Consider the following 22,549-nt stretch of genomic DNA (forward strand, 5'->3'; position numbering starts at 1 on the left):
CTGTATTACACTATGGGCTCAATCTACATCTGTATCACAACTCTGGCAATGGCGACTCTTAGGAAACCACACCCTGTGTGTACCCCATGTCTTCTCATGGTAGTTCTTCTAACTCAGTCTCAGATAAAAGAGTTGGGGCCATGGCTTCCACTGACCAATGTATTTATTCTGGGAGAGCCTTATTGTTAAGGAAATACTCAGTTGAACTCTGAGTGACCTTTCCTACCTCCTCTTGCAAATGTGTTTTTGCTAGCTAGCATACAAAATTCAAACCAGATATGCTCAGCTTTACATGTACTCAGTGAAACCACATAGAGAACACACTGCCTGCTTTGCTCAGCGTGAGCAGCAAGAGCAGCCCATTAGGGAAAAAACCCACATCAAATACAATTTAAAACTATCTTTTCACCTATTTTTCAATTTTCATGATATAGAGGTACTGTCACAGATGCTGATACACTTCTTTGCTCTGTTTTAATACTCAACTGATTGTGGAAGGAGCTGAATGGTCAATTTTCCTCCAAGAAACAGACTGAAGTGTAATTCTGAAAACATTAAAAGTATATTAAAATACATTGAATTTTAATACTAGTGTATGTAATATAAAAATCTGTGGTTTAGCAGCAACTTTTGTCTTCTGTTTCTGAAAATAACGTAATGGAGTTTGTGAACAAAGATGTTCTATAGCTATTCTCTAGTAATAAACATAAATGGATATTGATATCTATATTTATACAGTCCTTTCTACCTAATTCACTGCACAAACATGCAGCACTGTAATTCTGATAAGTAGATAGCAAACAGATGGAATAATAAGATTCATTCTCATATGTATCATACCTGAAATTCCTTCCATTAGCTGAATTACTGTTCTGACAGTAATGGGATTTTCTTCTCCCTTTTTTATGTCATGGTTGGTTAATCAAAAAGAGACTTAGCAATAATCTAAAATTTCAGAGGAATATGGACACCGCCTATTATAGGTAATGGAGTTTTTATGGAGACCTTTCTCTCCTGATAGTACAGAGAGCTAATTTGCTTGGAGTTACCCTAAGTCTAGATATCATAATTGTAAGAAGTAGATCAGACACCTATATAGTAGGGAGAATGAATATGGTTTATGATCCCTAACTGCAGGACATAGAGTATGACACTTCAGATTGTTCCACTTACATACCAAGTTATAGTCACCAAAAAAATAGCTTATATCTCTGTAAGAATGAGGTTATTATCAGACAGAAATCTAGTAAGTGCAGTCCATAAGACTAACAGGAAAGAGGTGATGATATGCATATTTTTAGTAAGCTAGACTGTGCCTTCACTGTACTGAGTCATAGAATTTTCTGTTCAGGAAAAACTCATTAAGATGCTTGTGTGATGATGGGTAAGGTATAAAAGTATCCTTATAATACACAAAACTAGGAAAAATACCCCACAAATACAACTGATTATGTTAGTTATACGTGAATGACTTGTTCTACACAGCTTTCAAGTATAACGGTTATACTTATTTGGTATAAGTTATGGATGTTAACAGAACCTGCCTATATCTCAGCAATGACATAACACTTGTATTTGTAATGTAGACCTTGTTTATCTTTCACTGTTTGGGAAGTTCTAAATCTATTTGTTTTGGTACTGCAGTGCATTTTCTTCAGCTCACTAGGTTGGTCATCAAAAGACATCAAAAGAACCTAGAAAAGAATAATGATTTTTAAATGTTTCATTCCTAAAATAATTTCTCCAGTGGTCATCTGAGATCATCTTCATTATTACTCCACAGGCATTGATTCTGGTTAACAACAAAATCAGCAAAATAAGCCCGTTAGCTTTTGCTCCTCTGAAGAAACTGGAAAGACTCTACCTGTCCAAGAACAACCTGAAGGAACTCCCAGAAAACATGCCGAAGTCTCTTCAGGAGATACGAGCTCACGAGAATGAGATCTCCAAGTTGAGGAAAGCTGTCTTTAGCGGACTGAATCAAGTGATCGTCTTAGGTACGAGCATGAGAAATTATAAAAAAATCACCTCAGTGTTTTTTCAAGATGTTGTTTTCAGTTCAATCAGTGATTTTATGTAGAAAGCCAAGAAGTGCTCCAATAGATTTTACCTGCAAATTAGCTTTCACCTGAAGGATATAGGTACCTACACTGCAGCTCAGCTCATGACCATGTTTTGTTGGCAGAACTAGGCACCAATCCAATCAAGAGTTCAGGCATTGAAAATGGAGCTTTTCAGGGGATGAAGAGGCTCTCCTACATCCGTATCGCAGACACCAACATTACTAGCATCCCAAAAGGTAAGAAATGCAATGATTATTCCAGAGTAATATAGTGACTTCTAGTTGGCTGGGAAAAATAATAAAACATATATATATATACATAGAAGGTCTTTGAGTCAGTCCTTTGAGTATTTTTATTACTTTACTTCATTTTTTGGTCTTTTGACTTTTTATTGGTTTGGAAATTTTTTTCTTCTTTTATGAGAAGCACTACAAGTGGTGTACTCTCAAAATAAAGCCTTTTTATGTTATTTTGCTTTTCTTGTCTCACTGCTAAAATATAAAGTGTAAGAGAGTTTTCACTCTCCAACCTTGATTTGTGAGCCTGATCAACACTATGCACATCTAAACTCATGTAGAATTAACTGAAATTCTACAAGCATAAAATCAGCCCTCCACAAGTCTGAGAGTTTGAAACCAAAATTACTATTCCTATACAAAAGACAAACATTTGCTATTTTTAAAGGTACTTCATTGCAAATTGCTACAAAATAAGAACTTCAATATAACCCATTAAAAAATCAAAACAAAGCAAAACAAAACAGAATGGTTCAAATCCAGAGGAAATTATATTCAATTTATTCATACTTCAGACAGTAGATTGTTTTGAAACAACCAAAAAGTTTTTGAAAGTTAATACTACTTGTTATTTCTTTCTTCCCACATTTCCTGTTTTGGATTTTCCTTTGAGGGACCCCAGATAGTTAAAATATTTGGTTCAATTTTTTTTTCTCTGATAAACAGAAATTGCCAACTAGTATGTGCCATACTAAAATAACATTAAAATTATTTTATAATCTTTATAATAATATTTTCTGCTACTGATATTTGTTAAATATCTAGATGCCAAATTTTTGTAGATTCATGTGCATGGGTAGTTCAGCTAAAATGAAAGCTCTTTCTCTTACATCATGAAGGCTAGAATTCGTATCTGGGAAGAATTTCATTTAGTTGTTTTTTTTTAAGAATTAACTGTTCTATGATGACCTTAGAAGCTTAGTCTTATTTCACGCTAACTAAATTGTTATTAGCTGTTTTCAGTTTCCCTGATTGTGAAGGTTCTTTGTTTCATTCAGTGAATTGTTGTTGGCCATGTCTAGTAAAAATATTTTTGTTACTGCCAAAGAGGCTCAGTATAACACAAGTCCTTTAAAAAAGAGATAATAATGCAGTTTTATCAAAAGAAATTTGATGGTTTTCTCTCTTTCAGGCCTTCCCCCGTCCCTTACTGAACTTCATCTTGATGGCAACAAAATCAGCAAAATTGATGCTGATGGTCTGTCTGGACTCACCAACTTAGCGAAGTAAGAATTTGTTTTTCTTTTCACAGAAAATGTTAGTTAAAATTGTAACCATCCCACACACAACTAGAAAACATCATTCTGTGCTTCGTGAGTGTTATCGTCATTGAAGCAGTACATAACTTAGCAGGGTAAAGTTTCTAAAGACTTATGTACTGGCTTCAGAGAAAAAAACACTTTTTTTTTTTTTTCCCCTAACAACACTTTCCAACTGTGATGAGTGATATATGCTCAAGACAACTGTTTCATTGATTAAAAGAAAGATAAAGAGAGCAATTAGATATTTATAATGATGCCATGCTCCTTTCATTGTATTTTCATCACTTGTTTATGCAGTTTTTAGTGACGCTGCATTTCTCATGCAATTTTCTCTGGAAACTGAGGAAAAAAAGCATGTGGTAACCAAATATGCTTGAAACAGTGTTTCCTCTCTTTCTCAAGAAAGGCAAGTCTTTGATGAGTCCAAGAACATGACAAAAAAAGAATCATACAATATAAATTAAAAAGGTCATTTATTCAGGGTGCTTATACTTTCCTAATCTGTGAATATGTTGTTGAATAAGTTTCTCTAACTGTAGGAAAATGAAAGGAGAATTCCCAAAGACTAGTTATAGACATACAAAATATGTCAAAACATACAATTTGTGAATTAGTTCAAAGTAGGTAACATGCTACAATAGTAAAATTGGCCTTTAATATAAGATATATTATTCATTTTATTCATTCTACTTGTCATAATAAAGGCAGAAAATAGAAATCAAAGACAGATTGCTGAGCAACAGCAGTTAAATTTACTACTGCTTATAGCAGCTTGGACAGCAATTTACTGCAATAATGTATATAATAACTTAATATGTATTTTGAATCTGGCAATTCCAGCTGATAAGACTTAGAACAGCTTTCTAGAGCTTGTCAAATAAGGATTTTCAATCCGTGCTTGATGTTCATATTTGATCATGGAGTCATTTCTGCTCAAAAAATGAAAAAAAAATCATATTTATTGGCTAGGGGACTATGAAGTAGTTATTGTTAATGATATAGACTTAATATAAAATGTAACATCCTCTAGAGAAATTATGAATAAAAACTTCCAAAACCAAAACAAGATCATAACTACTAAGGTAGAGAGTAATTTACGGCAGGATATGTTTGTGTGTGTATGTGGTGGGTGGGGTGTCAGTTGTCCTGCAGATGACCCAGTTTTTCTGCTTTTTCACATTAATACTTGGAAAACATTGCAGGCAACATCAAATGGACAATATTGTTGGAAGTCCTTAAGAAATAAGGTTTTATGCTGCAAGTACTGATGGACTACTGAAAATATCTAACCTTGGGCTGCTTCCATTGTGGCTGTACTGTACAGAGAAACAAGATACTCTGCTGATGGTTGTGTGGAAACCTAAGCATAGTCAGAAATACTGTTTTGCAAAGTTGAAAATTAAGGCAAGATTTGGCAAAAAAAAAGGAGGGCTTTTGACATAACAGAGCAGACAAAGAAAGGAGGGAACTACAGGAGAGCTCCAGGTCATCATATGAGATAAATCTGCCTGTTATACCACAGAAACAAGCTACTGAAAAATAGCTTTTATTTACACATCTAAGATTTCAGGAACATCAGTCTGGAGTCAGACCACTCTCCTCCTGCATCATGTCAACATATGCTCAACAGACTAATAGCTGCCCTAAAGCACAGTTAGGCTTTGACAAACAGGTCATTTTTCTGGCTGTGTTAAGGTGTTTTGAACTGTAAAAGCGCTTGGTGTAGATCTACTACTCATTCTCTTTTGAATTCTTGAGTTATAGTAGAACACTGATATTTGTCCTTTTGTTTGTTTGTTTTCCTTGTAAAATTACTCTTAAGTCTTCCAAAAGTCTTCATATAGCTACGCAGTATAAAAAAAAAATCTCATTTTTGTACACCAAAGACTTTGCTGTTTTCATGCAGGAATGAGCTCCACAGGAGGATATACACTTTACACAACTGATGTTACTAAAGTCCAGAGCCTATTAAAGTTTACTGAAAAGATCTAGCTCCCTAGAGTGAAAGTCACATCAACCTCTGAATAACAATATCTTGAGCACCATGGTTTGTTAAAGGGCATATAACAGAAAAGTTGGAATGGGCAAGCAGAGATGTTGGAGGCAAAAGAAAGTGAAAAGAACATTTGAGAATTTCTTAACTTTTTAGATATGTTTTTAATGATGTTACTGACTGGCCGAGGGCGCTGTGACTAGATCAGCTAAAATAGTGGAAATACATTACATATTCACTAATATAAAAGGAAATAGTATGTCAATATATTGTAGTAAGCAAGAGTGACTTTTCAAATCCTTCCCTTTTTGTTCCCATGTGAAAAGAGAGATGAAGACTAATTCTTTCCTAACACTATTAATCGCTCTGTATTTTACACACTAATATTGTCTTTTGTTTGTAAACATAGACTCAAGTGACTGAGAGTTTGTTTGTAACACATTTAGATGAGATGTAACTACATATAATTTCACTGCTTGTGGGACTGAGATCCACTTTTCTACAGACTCCTCCAATTTTACTTTCCCAAAAAGAGTTTCCCTGCATAAGCTAATCCACAGATGGATGTTGTCCATCCTTATGGTGTATAAAGGTGCTACTTTTGCTCCAACAGACCAATATGAAAGTCATAACTGCTTTTTTCATGCTAATCTCCTTAAGTGTGACATATCTGCTTACAGACCTGCCTAAGTAGAGAGCATATTTTTACATATGTGTCAACCAAGATTTTTGAGCTTTTTGCCAAACTGGTGTGCTTTTTTTCCCCAATCGTTTTAGAGACATTCACTCTAAGTATCCTTTACTGAAGTTCTTTGAAGACATTCTGTAGATCTTCAGTCTACATTGCTCTGTAGTATTAAATCCTCCAAGCTTTACTAAATCTTTATATCCTCTACTTAAAAGGAATTTTGTTCTAATAACTTTTAAATGAAAATTCTTCGTGACCAAATTCTAGCAAGGATATAGGGGAAAAAAGATAAAGCAAGCTAGATGAAGTAGGTTTAGCCTTTATAGGCATAATTTTCTCAAAGGACATCATCCTGATGATGAGAACTCCTGCAGAATTACCACTGAATTCCTTACTGCAACACAGAGCCTTGTAACATATGAGACTCTTAAAAAAATTCCATAATCTGGTAATTGCAAACTGGAATAGTATTAACACACAAATACACAGATAGGATCATATTTTCCAAATTTGGTATAAATTATGCTAGTAAACACAGAATGTGTATTTATGAAGAGGAAGAATGTTTTTGTGGTGAAAGCTCTTGGACTGGAACCTAGAAAAAATGTGTACGTCCCACTTCTGTGTCCTGATGAACTGATCATTATGTATGACTCAGCTCCTGTTTCCAGTTTGTAACATGGCTCTAACTACATAAGTATCTTAGAAGGCTGTGGTGAATTTTTAAATTTAACAGTTCTGGTCACCTTGGATTATGTTGTTTGACAAAGAAAGTTACAGCCAGTCCTCCTAAAGTCATATAATAATCACTTAACTCAGCCTTTAAAGAACAACTGATGCCTATGGAGGTACACACTACATATTTACAGTGGCATTAATCATAAAGCTCATGAAAGTATGCAGTACCATGAGCACAAGTTGAATGGTATCATTATAATTATGACAGTTCATATCAGATGTCAAACTTGTATTTAATTATGTTCTAAACTATAACTAGGAACTAAACTAGTGCCCAGTGATGACTCCATACCTCCCACATAATTCTGAATATTAGCCCAGTCTGTTCTATGACAGTAGTGTATAGAAGTAATCAACCCAAGATAGTTATGTGAGTAAGTTTAACATATTTTTGTTTGTTTGTTTGTTTTCAGATTGGGTCTTAGCTTCAACAGTATTTCTTCAGTTGAAAATGGCTCTCTTAACAATGTACCTCATCTGAGAGAGCTCCATTTGAACAACAATGAACTTGTCAGAGTACCTGGTGGGCTTGGTGACCACAAATATATCCAGGTAAAGTTTATCATACTGTCTCAGAGAGCAATAGTTGAAAGATTCTGAGTGGTATTTGTGTGGTTATTCATTCTTGAACAGAAACATATAAAGTATTTATGCAAAAGGTAACTTGATAAAAGTTTCATAAACTGTTGAACAGACATGGGAAAGTTGCAAACAGCAGGAAGATTTTTGTGTGGGTGTGGCTATGGAAGTGTATAGGTCTTTGTATCTCAGTGTGTCTGAGGACACCAAAAATATGGGATTAGTCATGTACTTTGATTTCCTCTTTACTTTAGAAATGCTTTCAAAGATAATTACTTCTGTTGATTTTTCTTTCAACTCTACACAGTGACATTTTCAACCTTTCCCAAGAACCTTCCCTTTGGCATCTCACAAAGCTATGCCTCCAGGAGGGCAGAAACACAATATGCTTTTCACATCAGCAGTATTTTTGAGGTCTGTGTGGCTGGCCAGCTAGAAATATGGCCTCTTGGAACCAGTTAAAATCCGCCTTCTCTTGGACTAAGATTTTACAGGAAAGAAAGCTCTCAAAGAATGGAGACTCTGAAATGTAAATCACCACTTGCATGCAGCTTGGAAAAATTCATCAGAAATGGTGACTCTGAAGCAAAGTAACATTCATCAGCTATTTTAAAACATCATAAGTGATTACTTTGACTCTGAGTCCTGTACAGTTTCACCTATGAGAGATAAAGTGGTAGTGCTTGAGAGAAACCAGTTAGCACCAAATACATTATATCCAGCACATGCTTCTGAACCACAGTGCTGTATTAATAATTCCATATCTTTGACTTCTTATTTTGGTTACAGAATTATCAAATGATAGTAGTGTTGTTAGATTTCCATGCAGAGTTTCTGGTCTTTCTCTATAAATTATTTTGAATTGGATATACACAAAAGGTAAAGATATTTCAAAAGGTAAGCAGAATCAAGCATTTGTTTGGAAAAAAGGACATATTTTTACTCTATATAACATTGTACAATATATACCAAGTGTTTGAGATCAAATAATTTCTCTTATTTGCCACAATATCTTCTCACTTCTATAATTCTGTCCTTTTCAGGTGGTCTATCTTCACAACAACAAAATTGCTTCAGTTGGTATAAACGACTTTTGCCCTCTTGGCTACAACACCAAAAAGGCTAGCTATTCCGGTGTCAGTCTTTTCAGCAACCCTGTACAGTACTGGGAAATCCAGCCCTCTGCTTTCCGGTGTATCCATGAACGCTCTGCAGTACAGATTGGAAATTACAAATAGATGTCTAAAGAAGGGGTTCGGTTCTTTTTCAGCTAAAGTACCTGTTGTAATAGGCCTGTTCAAAAAATTGTTGCTAACAATTAATGCAAAATACCAGAAACTTCATTTTAAAGTGGAGATGATCTATTGATGTAGAATAAATGAATCATTACAGATGTACAAGATCAAGCATACCACCAAAAAGAATTGACAACTGTGCTTTAAACTGACTTATTCAGCCTTCTTTTCCAGCATGCTTTCTGTGGTATTTTTCAGTTTACTGAATGCTACAGGTTTTCAGATTCCACTGTATATGAGATTCGGAGTAAATATTTGTCAAGCTACAATATAAAAAAAGAGTAAAAGATAGTGATTGAGGTTATTTTTATAGCCACAAAAAACAGTAGAGGGAAAAAGGACTCTCAAATAATCTCGAGACTTGAGAAGGTGAGAGTTACCTCCTTTCAATTTATTTCAAGCCCTGGAGGTTTAAAAATATCCAGTATAACACTAAGCTAATTCTGAATGTATCTATTTAGCAGAGGCAAATAAAGTTGTTGCTAATGTCATTATTTTGGAAAAATAAAATAAATTCATATTGTACACATAGTTCTTTTAAGTTTGCCATTCTTCTAGAGTAATGCTATTCAGGATTAGCCTAACATAATCCTATTGAATAAAATAATGAGTAGTCTGCAGTGCAAAAGCTGTAACCTATGTCTGGAGCTCAGTGACTGAATTTCTCTAGAGCAAATCCCTCTCACCTTAGTCACAAGAGCAGTTTTATTGACTTCAGTGAGACTGCCTTGTAGAGTATGGTATTAGATTTTAGTCATTGGTATCAATCCATGTACATATCTAAACCAAAAATAATAGAATTTCACTGCTCAGTTGTTCTGCATTGTACATTCATCAGCATAATTTACTGTGTTTTTTTTAACCAATGTTTTTAATTGTCAAGTAGATGTATGCAGGCTCCCCATCAGATGAATTTGTGGAATTTTGATTATAAGCAAAATCATCAGTATAGCCAAATAAAAAGTGAAGTAACACCAAGGCTTAGCTGGACATTGCTGGGGCATCATTCATAGAAGTATCTTCTTAGAGTGATTTGAAGCCCTCTGCAAATTTGGATTCTTCAACCCATACCAGTGAGTAGCAAACACATCAAACGTAGGCTGCAAATGTCTACTGCCAATCTGCAATGCTAAACACATACTCAATAAAAACGACACCTTAAAAGAATCTTCTGCAGCCTCATAATACTACAAGGTCAATCTCTCTAATTTGTAAAACTTATATGTCATTTATATTAAAGAATAATGTAATACAGGCAAACTCAAAAGTTTTTGTCTTTATTTTCTGTTTTGGTAGCATAACATAGCATGTCAGAAGTTTAATTGTAATTAAGTATTGAAAATGGAATATGCATTGTCTTAAACAACTCCACAGGGTTTGTATGTACATGGTACAAATGAGCAGATACAGATACAACTTACAGGAAGATATTTATACAATTGCTTATTAAATAAAACTTCATATAAACAGATATTCAAACTTCCCATTTCTACTCCATGGATTTAAAATCTCTCCAGACTAAGACTTTTCTTTCAGACCTGAAGCAACTTTAAGACCAGAGAAGCCTGGTCCTCCTCTGTTATATCTAAGGTATGTCCCATACCAAACTTTGTGCCCTCTGTGCTAAAGCACAAGCTATTCCTCATAAAATACATTCTTTGCTACCAACCAAGGGCTTCAAAGATAATGGGATTTTCCTAATTTTGAGTACTGCATAATAAAATTGAATAAGCAAATCCTGTAACATGAGACCTCAGCAATATCATGACCAATTCAAAAGGCAAACACATTGTTAGTTTTCCATAAATTGTGCAGCCATACCCATAACATCTAACTGATGGGACCCTATCCTAAGTCCAATCCACACGCAGCATCTGCAGAGACTTCAAAGCAGTGGGAAGCCCAATGTTTTAAAACTTCTTTTCATATAAATACAGAACAGATGGCTCTTCTACTTAAAACCAAACCAAAATAAAAAAGAAATAAAGGAACAAAGAACAAACCCAAACAAGCTATAAACAGTTGGGTGGAAAGAAATAAGAGAGCTGATGTAGAAAGCCTTTAGATCCAACAGTGCATCTCTGATCACTCCATGAAGTATGAAGATGGTAAACGGTCACAAAATAACCTGTAGGACTCAAATACATAAAGGAATAAAATCCTTGTTTATTGATGCATCCTACAGAAAGGATACTGAGGCACTGGAGAATGTCCAGAGAAGAGCAACAAAGCTGGTGAAGGGTCTAGAGAATAAGTCTTATGAGGAGTGGCTGAGGGAGCTGGGGTTTAATTTGGAGAAGACTGAGGGGAGACCTTATTGCTCTTTACAACTACCTGAAAGGAGGTTGTAGAGAGGTAGGTGTTGGTCCCTTCCTCCATGTGACTAGTGACAGGACAAGAGGAAATGGCCTCAGGTTGTACCAGGGAAGGTTTAGTTTGGATATTAGGAAAAATGTATGACTGAAAGAGTGATCAAACACTGGAACACGCTGCCCAGGGAGGCGGTGGAGTCACCATCCATGGAGATGTTTAAAAAGCGTATGGTTGTGGCACTTTAGGACATGGTTTAGTGGGAATGGTGGTGCTAGGTTGATGGTTGAATCTGATGATCTTAGGGGTCTCTTCCAACCTTAATGATTCCTTGATTCTGTGATTCTGTATCTCATCCTCTCCTGCATCCCTGGGCCACAGAGGGCTCACTACAGACAAGGGTGTGACCATTTCTCAGGTGTGAGAATAGACCCTCCTAGTGAGCCTGAAACAAAACATATCCTAATAATCTGAAAATTTAAGCTGGTAGAAAAAAGAGATATGAGAATAAAAAGGTGTAGTGACAATTTCTCAGCTACAAGAATGATGGAAGAATTTAACTGACACACAGAGGCTTTTTAATTTTTCTACCAAATACAAAATTCAAGCTAAAATAATAGCACTTGCTTGCCATTGTCTTTTAGAAACTAATTTTCTCATAATATGTTTAAAAAATATTTTTGTGATAAAGAAGACAGAATAATAAAATTAAAGACAACAATGTATTTTCTATGATCTTAAATTAATAATTCCTATAATTCTTCATGCTACTCAGGAACATGCTTGAGTAAATGTTTGGACTTCTCTTTTTCTTATTTAAAGAGCTTTTCAGAATTATGGCAAATATTTTCTGCTATTTTTGTCACTTTTCCCTTATTTGTTAATGTGACTGGAGTGTTAATTAAAATCCTGTAAGAAGTTTTTAATTAGAGAACATGCTCCATTGTATCTCCTACTGAATTGACTAAATAAGTTGAAAATGAAAAGAAAGTCTTGAAGAATTTATGTTTCTTTAACCTTTTACTGCAGTTTCATGGCAATATTGTAAGTTTCTTACCTTCTGGACAAGCGTGTAGGAAGGAGCTAACTGATTTCTAGCAAAGTTTTGAAAAACAGCATTCTTTAGCAATATATGGTTTTGTTAACAGAAAATGTGTGTGCACTTTTGGAAAGCCTAGACCTGAGGGAGCTGTTTGGTTTCTCCTGAAGTGTGCTAGGTTACAGATAGTCATCATGTAGTTGAATAATGATTTATAAATTATATAAAATTGAATTTCATTTCCAGGAAAGGATCATCTCTTAAATCATAGAATCATAGAATGGTTTAGGTTGGAAGGGACCTTCAAGATCATCCAGTCCAAACTTCCTGCCACTCCTCTCAACCTCCCACTAGAACAGGTTGCTCAAAGCCCTGTTCAACCTGGCCTTGAACACTTCCACAACCTCCCTGGACAACCTGTTCCAGTGTCTCACCACCCTCACCATAACGAATTTCTTCCTAATATCTAGTCTAAATCTACCCTCTTCCAGTTTAAAGCCATTATCCCTCATCCTATCACAACCTGCCCTTGTAAACAGTCCCTCCCCAGCTTTCCTGTAGGACCTCTTCAGGTACTGGGAAGCCACTATAAGGTCTCCCCGTAGCCTTTTCTTCTCCAGGCTGAACAGCCCCAACTCTCTCAGCCTTTCCCCATAGGGGAGGAGCTCCAGCCCTCTGATCATCCTCATGGCCCTCCTCTGGACCCACTCCAACAGCTCGATGTCCTCCTTGTGCTGGGGACTCCAGAACTGAATGCAGTACTCCAAGTGAGGACTCACAAGAGCTCTTATTTGCAGCTCTGCAGATTTGTTTCAGTTCCCTCTTCAGACTGCTTCTCAAATCCATTAAATTCAGTGCCTGGCAACAGCTCTTTGGCCCATAACCTGGCTTTTTTTGGCCTACTAGGGAACCACTCTGTTATAATATTTTTCTACTTATGTTTTCAACTTTTTAATAACAGATATTGTTATCTACTTCACAGTCATACAAAGTATTTAAAAGCTGAGAAATTGCTTTTGTTCGATGCTAGCATTAATTTCATGCCTCCATGATATCATACGCAAAATAACTAGAAAGGATTTCAGACGACTTTCTGATCCCACCACTACTCTGAAGTGCCATCTAGTGTCACTGAGGGACAGTAACAAAGTTACTATTCAGCAATTGTGAAAAACAGGAGGAAAGATGTTTATGAGGCTTTATGAAAAGAGGCCACACAAATTCACAGTGTTGTCTTCCAGTTTTCCTTTAAAAAAAAACAACAATCAGAGTGCATAGCTGTGAAATCAATAGCCTTTTTGTATGTCCACAGTCAAATATTCTTCCTTTGTATGTGGATCTGTTTCTGCTCATCCTCTTTGAATATACACATTTTTCTGAAATCAATTTTGCTGCACCTCTGTATTTATTTTGTTTTCAAAAGAAGTGGCTTTATTTTCACAGTCTTTACCAAGCTATTACCAGGTGGTTGGGTTTTTTTCCATTCTGAATTTTAAACCACTGAAGGGTTTAGTTGGTGTTAATTTAGTTGGAAGTGTTTTATTCAAGAAAAAGAAACTAAGGAGCATGTTAGTAACAAGTTTGGCCAAAACTAAAGGGGAAACATGGCATGTGAGATGCTCAATATTAAGAGCATCAACGTCAAACTGAAATATTTGAACTAAAAATAGTTGATAAATTTTAATATATAACATTACTCTAACAGTGCTCCGGCAGCTCCAGCTGCAACAGCACAAAGTATCTGTGCGTCTCCTGAAAAGGCACTAAAACTGTTTCAGTGTTTGAATTAAACTCAACACAAACACTCTGTCGGCTGGACTCATGAATGGATGTATTTGAAGTGACATAAAACAGCCTTTGGTCTCCTGCCCTGCTTCCTGCTCTGAAAGTTCAGGGCTGTTGGTGCACTATGAGTGCCTGAGGATCAGTCTGGATGCAGGCGCTACAGCAGCTGCTTACCCTGCCTGTGAAACTCCACACTTTCCTTTCTGAGATACAAAGCTGTGGTTTCTTCAAAACTGCTTTGTCAGGCTGTTCTCTTACCCAGTGTGTACATTATGCCACTTGAAAGCTTGGGAGATTACTTATATGTGGATGCCTTAAAGTCAGCAGACCAGAAGAATGTTAATACTCTGTTACTGCCTGCTTAAACTGGGACTGAAATTGACTTACATCCATGGGAGAAAGAATGGACAAAACATGAAAAAATTATATTACTTTAATTGTATATATATACACACATGCATTTTTTAGATTATAACAACATTTAAAACAATAAGAAATGAAGGGTACTAATAACAAAAATCAGAGAATCTACAGTGTCATGAAAAGCAGTGATGGTCATGTTTCTGAATCCACATGTACGGCTGCAGCAAGCAACACAGTGAAGAAGTTTTTGGAAAATAACAAACATTGTAGGCATGGCATCTGCAATCATTTACCCACATGAAAAGTTCCAATGTTTTCAGTCAGAAGAACTGAGAGCTACAGATGGGCACTCAATTTTGAAGGGAAATTAAACAATGGATGCCATCCACTGTCTAAATATAAAAGAGTTTTTAAACAAACAAAAAACTCTATCTAAACCCTCATATCCAGAAAAATTTCATCCAAAGAATTGTCACTGGTACTGTCTTTGGCTCACACTCAGATGGAGAGAAGATATATACTTGTAAATTATGATTTCTGATGATAAATGGCATGATATTTTGCCTACATACACAAATATTAATCAGTACTTTTTGTTGCTTCTAGCTTTTGGCAGAATGGACAATGCAATATGACTACTTAATTCTGTATAAATGTTTACAATTTGCAAAACTTTTTATTTTCATTTCTAACATGAAATCAAGTAAAATTCCAGAGTTTTTTTTTCCCTAGCTCTTTATGCTACTGACTCCACAGCACTGAAGTATATAATTTATGTTAAATCATACCTACAATTTTTATTCAACTTATATTAAACTCCATAATATACTAGAATGAAAAAGCCTTAAGGATTTTGTTACTAGTTTTACAAACTTCAGATTTGGACAAGTTACATTATTGCTTCCAGACGAAGACTTTAATTGAGATGAATTAGGCTAGTGCTTCTTCACACAGCTACTCTTTGAAAGGGTTCAAATCCTAGAATAAAGGCATGGAAAACAAGGACCATGTGTCAGCTACTAAAATCATGTTAGAAAGCCCTTTCAACAGGAAAACTCTGTCCAATTAAGCTAATCATGTAGTATTCTGCTGATGAATCCTTTCATCTTTTAATTTCAAGGTATTGAATCTTTGCAGGAAGCAAAAGATTATAAAAAAATCAAGCAAATTCCAGGGTGCAGGAAAAAAAAGGAATTTCAAAATGCATAAAATAATCTTGACATGAAAGACAGAATAATTCTAAATATTGCTTGGATATGTTAGAAACTCTAGAGAACTGAAATGCTTCAAAAGGCTTACTCACATCTGAGAATAATCCTTCAGAGGTTTGTCCATATGCATCATTCTTATCTGGAAGGAGAGAGTGGATGTGTTGCAATGCAGTCTTGAAAATAAGCACTGTCTTTGAAGTGTGAAGTCTTGGCTAATGGAGAGCAATTGAGAGATCCTAAACCTCAAGTTATTTAATATTTCATCATGCCATCACCAAAATTAAAGAAAAAGTTTAACCTTTGGGTATTTTTTTTCTTTTCTATAACTTACTGCTCATTTTCAGCATCAAGTTCTTTAAAGACATGCCAATCATTTTTTATATATAGTAGGAGCCACTGCATGTGTAGGTTACAGGGAGACAGAGAGGACTGTGCAGGGAGACAGAGAAGATTGTGTGAACTGCTCTTCAACAGATGCAGATAATTGGATTTTTATGGAAAAAGTTAAATAGGTAGGCTTCTTACTGCTGTCAAAGGACTAAATTACTGTGAAATGGTAATATTTAATTTGAACTTCCTTGTCAGAATTCTGACCTATAGGATTGTTGTGTTCCCTATATCCTAGGCAGCAGGAAGGAGCTCACGCTATGGAAAAATACACCTACACAATGATTTTATATTATTCTGCAGAGCGGAAAAAGACAGCGGGAATAGGAATTGGAGAAGATGCGCCCTGTTTACCAAAGCTATGCCCTACAGAGGAGGAAGCTGCGGATGCCTCCCACCTCACTCCACTTTCCCTCCCAGTTCAAGTGAGAGAAAGGAGATATAAAATATTTTTAAACACTTGGCTATCTCATGGACAGTTTCTGGGCTGGTATGGGAGCATGTGTGGTGGTACATGAACATATGTGAACTTCATGAAGGTTGAGAAAAATCCCTGTATTAGTATAGACTGGGTGATAAATGGATTGGGAGCAGACGTGTAGAGAAGGATTTGGGGATGCTGGTGGATAAAAAAATGGGTATGAGCCTGCAATGTGCTCTTGCAACCCAGAAAGCCAATCCCATCTTGGGTTGCATAAAAAGAAGCATGGTCAGTAGGTCAAGGGAGATGACTGTCTCCCTCTGTTCAGTTCTTATGAGAACCCCACCTGTAGTTATGCATCCAGTTATGAGGTTCTCAGCACAAGAAAGTATTGGAACTGTTAGAGCAGGTCCAGAGGACACCCACAAGAATGGTCAGAGGGCTGGGACACCTCTCCTATGAAGAAAAGCCGAAAGAATTGGAGTTGTTCAGCCTTGAGAAGAGAAGGCTTCGGGGAGACCTTATTGTGGTCTTTCGATATATAAAGGATGCTTATAAGAAAGATGGAGACAGACTTTTTACCAGGGCCTGTAGTGACAGGACAAGCGGCGATGGTTTAAACAGAAAGAGAGTATATTTAGGTTGGAAACAAGAAAGACATCCTTTATGTTAAGGGTGATGAGACACTGGAACAGAGAAATTGTGGATGCCCCATCATTGGCAGTGTTCGAGGCCAGGTTGGACAGGGCTTTAAGCAACCTGATATAGTGAAAGATGTATCTGTCCATGGAAGAGAGGTTGGACTAGATGATCTTTAAAGGTCCCTTCCAATGCAAACCATTCTGTAATTCCATATGTGGTACCAGGGCCCCGACTACACCAGGAGGCTCTTGTTGCCATGACCATACTCTTCCAGAGCCTCTGCCTACCTAGATGCCCACCACTCGTTGTTCCAGGAGCTACATTTAAGCTCAGGTCCTTGTCCTTTCCCTGAGCTTATTGTCAGAGTTCAGTAAGAGAGGGCAGCTGTGCAAGGAAAGGCAAGCTGGGAGCCAGTGGTTACGCAAGGCAGGGCAGCAACCTCATGAGCACAGTGTACAGTCCCACAGCACCTAATGAAGAAGAGCAGAGCTGGTTTGGTGACTGTAGCCAGGGCTGGCCAACCATCCAGTGATTGTCCCTCCACTGAATCTCCACTGAAGAGGCAGGTTCAAGGTTAAGATCAGATATCAAGTCAATAAGATAACATCAGGTACAAAACCAACACAACTAAGGCTAGGGGTTCAGCTTAAATTCAGCTGCTGGGCCAATGGGTGGAGACAGCATGGCTGGAATACTTGGATGAGGCTGGTCAGGGCAATCAGAACCTGCTGGCATGCTCAGGGCCTGGGACGTGGTGTGCTGTCATATATAGAGCTTGCAGAAGTCCCCAATCACTCCAACAGCCTTGTTTGCAAGCTTGAAGTATGGGAAATAAATGAGTTCTTCCTGAGGAAACTCTGAGCTCCAAGCTTAACAGGTGGTTCAGACATAGACAAGATGGCCTTTACTAGACTGAGAAACACATAGGCATGGAACAAAATGTTCAGTATGACCTGAGTGAATTAGGAGCCCAAACACTGTTTTCCAAGGCCTTGGAAAACACATTTCTTGACATTTTCAGACATGTGAAAATATGGCAAGCCATTAGTGGTGTCTTTCAGGAGAAGATATAATGCTTATTGGTAAAGCAAACACCTTCTTCTTTTCACTGTGCTTTGAATCAAGAAGTTGTGGGCTATCACCTGAACATTTGTTCCCCATGTGCTTGAAAGCATGACCCTCATGTGGGTTCCCTTGAAAAGTCACCACTCTGAGAAGACACAAATCTCTGATGGGTCTGGATGTAGGGGACATGAGGAAACAGACATGCTCACATGTCACACATGTGCTCAGAACCAGCTTTTGTCATTTGTTATGCCTCAAAAAACCCTCTAAGTCCCAGAGAGGAGGAAGAGTAAACCTCAGTAGGATAGGAGAAAAGCAGGAAAACCTCACCAAAACTCTTTTACAAAAGGTGTGGGTCTTCCTAATGTGATTGCCCCGTTTATGTTGTTTTCTGACATCAGGTACTCTCAGGGTTATTCAGTTACTATTGTGCTAAATGTTCCATAATAAATGCAAAGATTTAACTGCCAAAACATAGCCTAAAATCCTTCCGTTCATGAGCAAAGTTACTACAAATGTGTGATGCTCAGCTCTGGAAACAAGAGGGTCTCATTCAGCTTTCATGAGATCAGAACAGGAGCAATGGATTTTGTTATACCACAATTGGCTAGCTGTATTACCAAAGTAATCTATTGGATAGGAACATGACCTAAATTATAGTGTTGCTCACTGGTACTGCTGTAGCTAAGTTTGTGTCAGCAGTTCTACGTGAAACCAGCTTTTCCACTTAAAAAATTATTACTCTGCTAAAGCTTAGAATCAGATCTTATTTCTGGAACATATTTGTTTCTCTTTTGAATATTAAAAATAATCCATGTATCTTCAAAAATTCAGTGTAAGGAAAGATTCACATATGCACACACACACGCATGCCATCACATATAAATTTTTAGAAAACGGTGAAATGAATGACCTGAATGTCTATTTTCTTATTGATGGCCCAGCTTGTATCCCAGAGTATAAAGCTGCATCTGTATTATTAAGTGAAATAATTCAATTTTCCAGTTCTGGACCAACTAGTATGACTTAGTCTCATCTCTACGGTAAGGCTATCTTTACCTCAGGAAACAGGGTGGCTTCATTTAAACTCTCTGTTGACAGTGGTACATCCCTAATCATGGCTAGGAATTTTTCAGTTCAGGCTGGAATAATACAAAAGCCCATTCTAATAAATTAGTACTATAAAAAATATTTCCTCATGCCAATGTCATGATGTGATTTACTAGTGTAAGTAGAGCCTAACAGGGAGGTAAGTCATCCACTTGCTTATATAAAATAATTTTATGTGTAGTGACACTAATATTTTGCATTGATATAACCAAATGTTGACAATGCTTTTACCTGATTTCTATCTGAATGCTTTCCTATTTTTCTTCTCAGTCAATTGTAACGCTTTCTTCAGCCCTTCAGGGCAAAGTTTTTCTCTGTCTTTTTATATCTTTGAACAGTTGATAGCATGGAGTTCTGATCTGACTGAGAGTTTGAAGGACGTATAACTTCTGATTGCAATGTTTTGCTTTCCATACCTGCAAATCCAAAAGAAATTACAAACTAGCACTTGGAGAGAGAAGGAAAGAGATTCCTTTTAGATTATCTTCATATCGCTGTTCCAAATAGGTGCAGCATCTTCAAAAATGCTATTCTGTTTTGTAGCATAAGGTATCTATATAAGTAAAAGTAATAAATATTAAGAAAACATAAAAAAGAGTGCTAGGAAGCTGTTGTAAAGGGAAAGATATTGATTCCAGTTTTTGGTTCAAATCAGTTTGCCATTTAGCAAACAGAAATACATTTGAATAAATATACAGATGCATAATTATCCAAATACAGTTGCTAAGTGCTTACTGAAGTTCAAAAACTACAAAGAGGTAAAGAAAGAAAGAGTCAGACTAAGTAGACAGAGGTCTAAAATCTATAGGAGGTGAATAAGAATACTTGGAAAGTGGTGTTTTCTCCTTAATCAACACATGATGAGGGTAGTTGGTGCAGCTTGTCCCTCCTTGGGTTGGGTGGAGAGAAAATGAGACCTTAAGGACTCTTAATTAAATCAAATCAAGCACTCTTTTCAATTCAAAACAAGCTTATAAAAGCTTGTGATGCAAAATACCGTATTTTTTTCCTGTTCTTTCCAATGCCTATAACACATACAATTATATATGAAATCTATTGAAAAGATTTGCTTCACCAAAACAAAAGGAAACTATTTAGTAAGGACTCAGGTGATGATCTAATGGAAACAGAGAACTATCTTAAGCTTTGTTTGACCTCTCAAAATTTCCCTGCTTGGCTTTTTTATTATTATGTTTTTAAGAAGTGTTAAGAAAATGGAAAATCCCGTGGGGGAATAGATCATGACTGTCTCCAGTATTGCACATCTCATTTTGCTTGGCTCTATTTCTTTGCAGACATTGTGCTGAATGCTCAGCTAAGAGAAGTCCACAGAGAAAATTGTTAGGTAAAATACCACTGAGACAGTTTACATGAAGTGAGGATATTACCTCACTTAGGAGACTGGCTATCTCCTGGACTAAAGCTCCAAGGGCACAATTCAGGTACCAAAACATAAGTGTCTAATGTCATTCTAATTAGCTTAGATGTGCCTGGCCTCCTTCCACCAATTCAGGACAGGACAAGACAGGTCTTCTCAAGATCCTGAGTCGTAGCAGACAGCCCAACTTGGATGTGCTGAACAGTCCAGGGCATGTCAGACTGATGTCTTTGCATTACCAGCTGACTGAAGCCCCTTGAAAACAGGCATTGCCTAAATGAAGACGCCTTGGTTTATTAGGCACTGTGGAGTACTGTGCTTTCTCATCAACTGCCACCTGAAAGTAGGACAGGTCTTTAAGTCCTTTCTCATAACCTATACAGATGAGCTGGATACCTTGGAGCATCTCAAATGATACTATACCTGCCTACATTTAGGTAACTGAATACTGTTATGGTGTGTGTTTTAGAGAGCTGAAACACCTCTTAGGCTCCATAACCTATTTACTAGTTCTCCATTGATCGAGAGGAGTGCTTGGACTGCTAGTACACATGTCGATACCTATGTCTGCTATCTTGTAGAACTAAAGTGTGAGATACAGCATCTGAGACCATTTATAAAAAAGATAGTCTACGTCTCACAGAGAAGTGGAGGCAGTCTTCAGAAGGTATAAGATGGAGTAATTTATGAATTACACAGCTTTTCTAGTGGGAAATTTTATTTTGTGAGATGTTGCTAGCAGTACCATGTAGCCCATAATAAGGCATTAGTAGAGTTTCTCAACACTGCACAGAGAGTAAAGACAAAAGGTATTGCGTACAACATGAGGTAAATCCATTCTAGACCTCATTATGATTAATAAAGACAAGTTAATCACTGGAATGGAATCTTGTGGTTGTCAAAGCTGACCATTTAATATGGTCAAAAGCACATTTCCAGCCAGTATTTCAGAGGAGCTAAATGTCCCCAAACAGGAAAAGGATGAGCAAATTTGTCTGGGAGGAAAAAATTAGAAGAAAAATAAGAATACCTATACTTAAAAAGAATTTAAGAGATTGTCCTCAAATACGTTTCCTCCTCCGGTTTTACAACCAAAAAAAGGCCAATTTTAGCGATAAGCTTGCTTGTTTCAGTAGAAAAGTGAAATGTAATTGGAAGTGAAAAAAAATTAAAGTATGAGACATGAAGTATGAATAAAATTTAAAGCATACGTAATAGTGTCTTGGTACATATTGCTAATAACACAAAAATGAAAATGAGTTGCACTGAAGATACCAGTGGCAATGTTTCCTCAGACTGATATAATTTTATCATATGAGGATTATCATATGAGGGTATGATCTAAAGGGAAAAAACTAAGTAAGATTTGCTAGAGATAAATACTTCTAAATTGGGTTGCCATAATAATTTGTAACTAAATGTCTTAGGAAGCTGTGTAAGAGAACTTTGGTTCATTTACAGTACATTTCCATGAGCCTGGGAACACCACTGCATTGCTGGTATTCGTGGACTACAAATTGGTAGATACTATACCTCAAGCCTATTAAACTGCCATCAGTCCCAGGAAAAGTAATGTAAAAAACTGATACAGCATTCAGTTGGTAATGAATTAAGTGACAAAGAACGTCAGAAATGATACTAATAAAAAAACTAATGATACAGTAGATATTATCTAGCAAGCCTTTACTTGCTCATGTGATTACAAACTTGGAGGATAACAGGGTCTTCTGTAGTAGCAGAAGATTTTTCCAAGGTGTTTGATTTTAAAAATGACAGTGAGCAGTACTTTAAAATAGATCTAGATTAAGGGAAGAGGTTTAGCACCCAATGATTTTCAAAGGAGGTCTACATTGATGCAGCATTAGTATATACAAACAATAGGCAGTGAGCTAGCCAAGTTTGCCAAGTCCATCTCTTTCTTTCC

The 22,549-nt window shown here is 36.6% G+C and overlaps 1 protein-coding gene across 1 annotated transcript; it reads left to right on the forward strand.

Moving 5' to 3' along the window:
- Positions 1–1,747: 1,747 nt before the first annotated feature.
- Positions 1,748–9,445, forward strand: DCN (decorin; the record flags this gene model as incomplete). The annotated part of the gene is made up of 5 exons (XM_010178557.1): positions 1,748–1,997; positions 2,186–2,299; positions 3,492–3,585; positions 7,454–7,592; positions 8,663–9,445. Coding segments are annotated over 5 exons (792 nt in total), but the record flags the coding sequence as incomplete, so codon positions are not given.
- Between the last annotated feature and the right edge of the window lie 13,104 nt (positions 9,446–22,549).

This window comes from Mesitornis unicolor, unplaced genomic scaffold (genome assembly GCF_000695765.1).
Source record: "Mesitornis unicolor isolate BGI_N332 unplaced genomic scaffold, ASM69576v1 scaffold8942, whole genome shotgun sequence".
Classification (NCBI taxonomy): domain Eukaryota; kingdom Metazoa; phylum Chordata; class Aves; order Mesitornithiformes; family Mesitornithidae; genus Mesitornis; species Mesitornis unicolor.